This window comes from Halyomorpha halys, unplaced genomic scaffold, assembly GCF_000696795.3.
Source record: "Halyomorpha halys isolate HHAL.00 unplaced genomic scaffold, Hhal_1.1 Scaffold5136.1, whole genome shotgun sequence".
Lineage (NCBI taxonomy): Eukaryota > Metazoa > Arthropoda > Insecta > Hemiptera > Pentatomidae > Halyomorpha > Halyomorpha halys.
The window spans coordinates 14,141-18,826 of record NW_027109580.1 but is presented as its reverse complement, the minus strand read 5'-3'; the positions used below and the strand labels follow the sequence as shown (position 1 = coordinate 18,826).

Sequence of the window (4,686 nt, the reverse complement as noted above, 5' to 3'; positions counted from 1 at the left end):
GGTATTTTTTATTTAAAAGTCAACAAATACAAGATTCTTAAACTAGGAATAGGAAGCATAGGAAGATCATATAGTATAAACTTTATGTCCTCTTTTTTTATTTGTTTATTTTAAAGGATTTTGGTCATTAAAATCATTCCGATTAATGTTACAAGCTCTATTATTTTTGTATCACCGGTTCAATTAATAAGTCTACTAAGTAATTCTAATGATATTCAATTTAATTGTAGGTAAAACAAGATGGAATTTGTTACTGAAGGCTGGGAAAACGGGCCCACCACCAAGAGAGACTTGGAGAAACCAGCGAAGATCAAGAAAGATCACATCCTGTTCATTATTTATGGGATAGTATATTTCAATTGCTTCATTGTCTGGGAGTTAGCTGCAGCTTTCGGTTCCTTCCTTTGGAGGCTGGTCTTCAGGCCAGAACCGAAGTCACTCAGAGGCAAGGTGTGCTTGGTGAGTATTGCTCAGTCATCATTACTACTTTGGGGCACCCACCGTGTAGGGTTCAGCCTAATAAACAAATACATCTGCTTAGGTGACTGGAGCTGGCCGCGGGCTTGGGCGGGAGTTCTGCCTGGCTTTGGCGGGAGAGGGAGCTGTCATCGCCTGTGTGGACATTAACGAACCCAACAACAAATCCACTGCCGAAATGGCCAAGAAATTGGGTGTAAAGGCAGTGCCCTACACGGTCAACGTAGCCATCAAGTAAATATCACTATAACAGTATGATAGCATTAGTATTGTGTAAAAAGAGCTAATCTAATAATTTCAAGAAAATTCGCTGAGTATCTCATAATTCGTACATTATCTCATATGGAAAATTCTGTTTGTATGAAAAACCTGTATATGCTTATGTATTGTTAACCTGAAAATATTGGAATAGTTTTTCCCATAATTAAAATAATTAATATCGATAACAATTCTAGCAAAAAGGTAAAACACATAAATATCTAATTTATTAAATCTTCCCTTTTAACAAAATACAAACTAGGTGGCCACAATATTACGTTTTTAAATTTTAACAAGTCGGCATTTTAATTTTTGGACCATCTGTATTTGGCTGTCCCAGAAGTTTGAACGGGTTAGCATATTGTGAAAAGTACTGAGTTACTATCTCTCGGGCCCGGATTCGAATCAGGCTATGACAGATAATTATTTATTCTGCTACTGTAGTCAACATGCAGTTTTGGTAGCCCTCAAGGGATACACTCTAGTCTCTATAAAGAGAGTACTCTTAATAGATGAAAAAACCTGGAGGTTGAGTGTGATCTAGAACATATTACGTCCTAGAACAACTGTTGTTGAAGAAAAAGTACATCCTTTCAAAGTATTGAACCACTGACCCTTCAAGGGTTATAGCGGAAATGGTTTCTTTTTCGTTTTTAAATAAAGTAAAAATAATAATAAGGGCCGTCCCTAGCTCAGGTCTATCAATCTAAGATCTGCAACAGTTTAATAGGTATGTTAGCTAAGATATCATAAATAAGATCCTTCAGAATGGCAGGAATGGCCAAAACGTAGGAGTTACAACGTAAATAAAAAGTGTGACACTATGTGGATATTTTTATGATACAATGTATAATACTATATACTAAGTGAATACGAAGCTTTCCTTTCTTCGTAGTGAGGAAATAAAATTATAGACTAGAATAATTTTATTAAAGATCATTTTTTTATTTTGATTTGTCTGATTCTCTATTTAGAAAAGATGTTGAGGAAGTTGTCTCTAAAATAGAGAAAGAACTGGGTCCTGTCTACCTTTTGATCAACAATGCTGCTCTGGTGGTGGCACTGCCTAGAGTTGATGAAGATTATGTCAAAGCTTCCTTTAACGTGAATGTCTTAGGGCCATTTTGGGTAAGTGCAAGCTGAGCAAATCAGCAATTATAAATAATAAAGTATTAACTAAATGGCTATCATCCATTGGTTAATTATAACCAGTAGGTGTAATTATTGTTATTATGTATATATTTTTCCGGTTAGTTCTACAGGACTTGTAGGTCTTTTGCCATCCGAACCAGCTTGCTCCATACCTGCCTATCTTGGGCTATTGCTTTACAGTTTGCAGTATGCAGCTCTTTCGTATCTTTGTCGATTTTATCTATCCCTCTGGTTTCTGGCCTCTTGCCAACTTCACTGTCTTTGATTCGGTAGATCCTGATGGATTGCTTATAGCTAAATGTACCACCAATTTTAACCTCCTCACCTTTATATTATGAGATAATGACTGATCAGCCTCTGCAAGCAGTTCACTGGTAGTTCTTCTCCCCCATGTGTTAAGACCCTGATCCCAGATAGCTCCTGTAATTGTACGGAACACTTTCCGTTCAAATCCCTCGATTCTGCTTTCTAGAGTACCTGTTAGAGTTCAAGTCTCGCAGCCGTGTATCAGACCTCGCTCCATTATGACATTGTATAGCCTTACCTTCTGATTTTAAGAGCTTTTTCGGAATTTCAGTATTCTTGACAGAGAGAAGAAGGATCTGTCCCTGCTTGTTATGCGCTGGTCTATCTCAGCCCTTGATTATCTATTGATGTTATTGTGGAACCGAGGTATTTGAAACTGTATCCTTTCGGATACGATTTTCCATCCACGTAGACCATGTTGTTAGAGTGGATTTTTTGGCTTACAATCATATATTATGTTCTTCATTTACTTTCAAGCCGATTTCCCCTGCTTCTCTTATTAGAGTCTATTCATGTTGTCTTGGTTACTTCTTAGGACTGAAATGTTGTCTTCGTACGCCAGGACTTTATGTTCGATTTCAACGTTCACCCCAACATTTTCATGAGTTGTTCTTCTAATTTTACCACTTTGTCTAGACCTAAGTTGAACATCATTGATGAGAGTCCAGTCTCCTTGCCTCAGACCTTTTCTGACTTCAAAGATTTCAGATACTTCTCCTTGTATTAGAACTCTGCATTTAGGATCAATCGTACGCGCTTTTGTCAGTCAAACCAGCTTTTCAGGAATTCCCACCTCAGTCATGATGTTCAAATGACTTCTTTGATAAAGATAAATAATTACTTGATTGTTACTTGTATCATTCAAACCAATTTGGATAATATATCATCATTATCATAATCCAATCCCTCTCTACCACTGCGCAAGGTGGGGATGCTTTCTATAGTGCTTGGAGGGAAGTATCGCACTCGTACTAGGCCTCTCTTGCTCCAGTTCAGCCATTCTGTTGAGGACATCTTTCTTGATTAAGTGCAACATTCTTCCAGTTACTTCCATCCTTTGCAAAACCTTTTCATTTATATAACCGCTTTCGTTGTCCCAAGCACCTAGATATTAGAAACCCTGCACAGGTTCAAAAATCTCTCCTTTCAACCTCAATATTTCCATCATTCGGTGGGACCCTCTTTCTACATTCAATAAAATATAAAGTTCATGCAAGAAGAGATTTCCAGCATCAACATCTGTATTAATTCAGAGTAAACAAAATACATGAATAAGACATATGGAAATAAAGGAAGTGATTCCGATTAAATGCATTTTTAGACAGAATTAATTTGAAATTTTGAAAATTAGGAATCTTTTTTGTAATGACGAGGTCTCACTAAGTTTCTTGAATCAGTGCAGTAAGTTGTCTTTAGCCTAGATGAGATCTTTTATACGCGTTTTCATTTTCTATTTGTTTATATATATTATTTTTTTACGTTTTCAGCTAATGAATGCTGTTCTGCCAACAATGAAACTGAAAAATGAAGGGCACATAGTCAATATTTCATCTATAGTCTCAAAGATGGTATTGCCACCTGTAAACATATATGGGGCAACCAAAATCTCCCTTTCTTGTAAGTTGAGATCCTTAATTACATTATGTACTACATAGACTGCTAGGTTATTTTGTTTTAATTTACATAACTTTTATGATTTAGGATGCTTCCTAGCTTAAGCATTTCTGACTAATTATTGTTATACGATTAATAAATCAAAATATTTATACAACAATAAAAATTAAATTGATGTACTAGAAAGAACTAATTTTATTTAGCAATTAAATTGTAATGATTATAATAATCTCACGACTTTGTATTTTGGACAAACTAAACAAAATTAAAAAAAAACAAAAACAATTATACAACACAAGTAATTTTAATTCTATAAATAAATAAATATATATATATATATATATATATAATATGTCTACAGGTTTATCTACCCATCAAACAATTTTCTGACTTCAGAAACACTATACAACAATTTATTTCTACTAGACAAACGGTCTAAATTTCCAACTAATTACTAAGACTAGTATGAATATAATAAGGTCTATCTTATTATTATTATAGGCTTATGGAGTTGAGATTTTGGTCTCAAGTAGAGCTTTCGAACTCCTCTCATTTTCAATGAGTTCTTTCTTTTGTTAAAAATCATATCATTGGTCAGAACTTCAATGTTCCACATGCTGCCAATTTGGCCAAAACAAGAAAGCAATCCTTCCATGATGAACTTCCCAACCACCATGTTGTTTCCAACCTAGCTTCTCCTTCGTTACGTAATTATCCTTCTAGAAGTCTGAAAAGAAGATAGCCTTGAAGTCTTTTACTTCAGATTGGAGTTATATCCGTGAGTTGATTCTCTACACGTCAATATCATGCAATTGTATAACGAACATCAAATTTACTGGTTTTATATATTTTAATACAGTTGTAAAAATAAACTATTAA

The 4,686-nt window shown here is 34.9% G+C and overlaps 1 protein-coding gene across 1 annotated transcript in view; it reads left to right on the top strand.

Annotated features, from left to right (window-relative positions):
* The first annotated feature begins 210 nt into the window (after positions 1-210).
* Positions 211-4,686, top strand: part of LOC106691932 (uncharacterized oxidoreductase YoxD) — an 11,455-nt gene continuing 6,979 nt past the window's right edge. The window contains exons 1-4 of the mRNA XM_014437836.3: positions 211-459; positions 542-711; positions 1,710-1,863; positions 3,681-3,810. Of these exons, the coding sequence (XP_014293322.1) occupies positions 241-459; positions 542-711; positions 1,710-1,863; positions 3,681-3,810 (673 nt within the window). The 5' untranslated portion in view covers positions 211-240. The remainder of the gene's footprint in view (positions 460-541; positions 712-1,709; positions 1,864-3,680; positions 3,811-4,686) is intronic.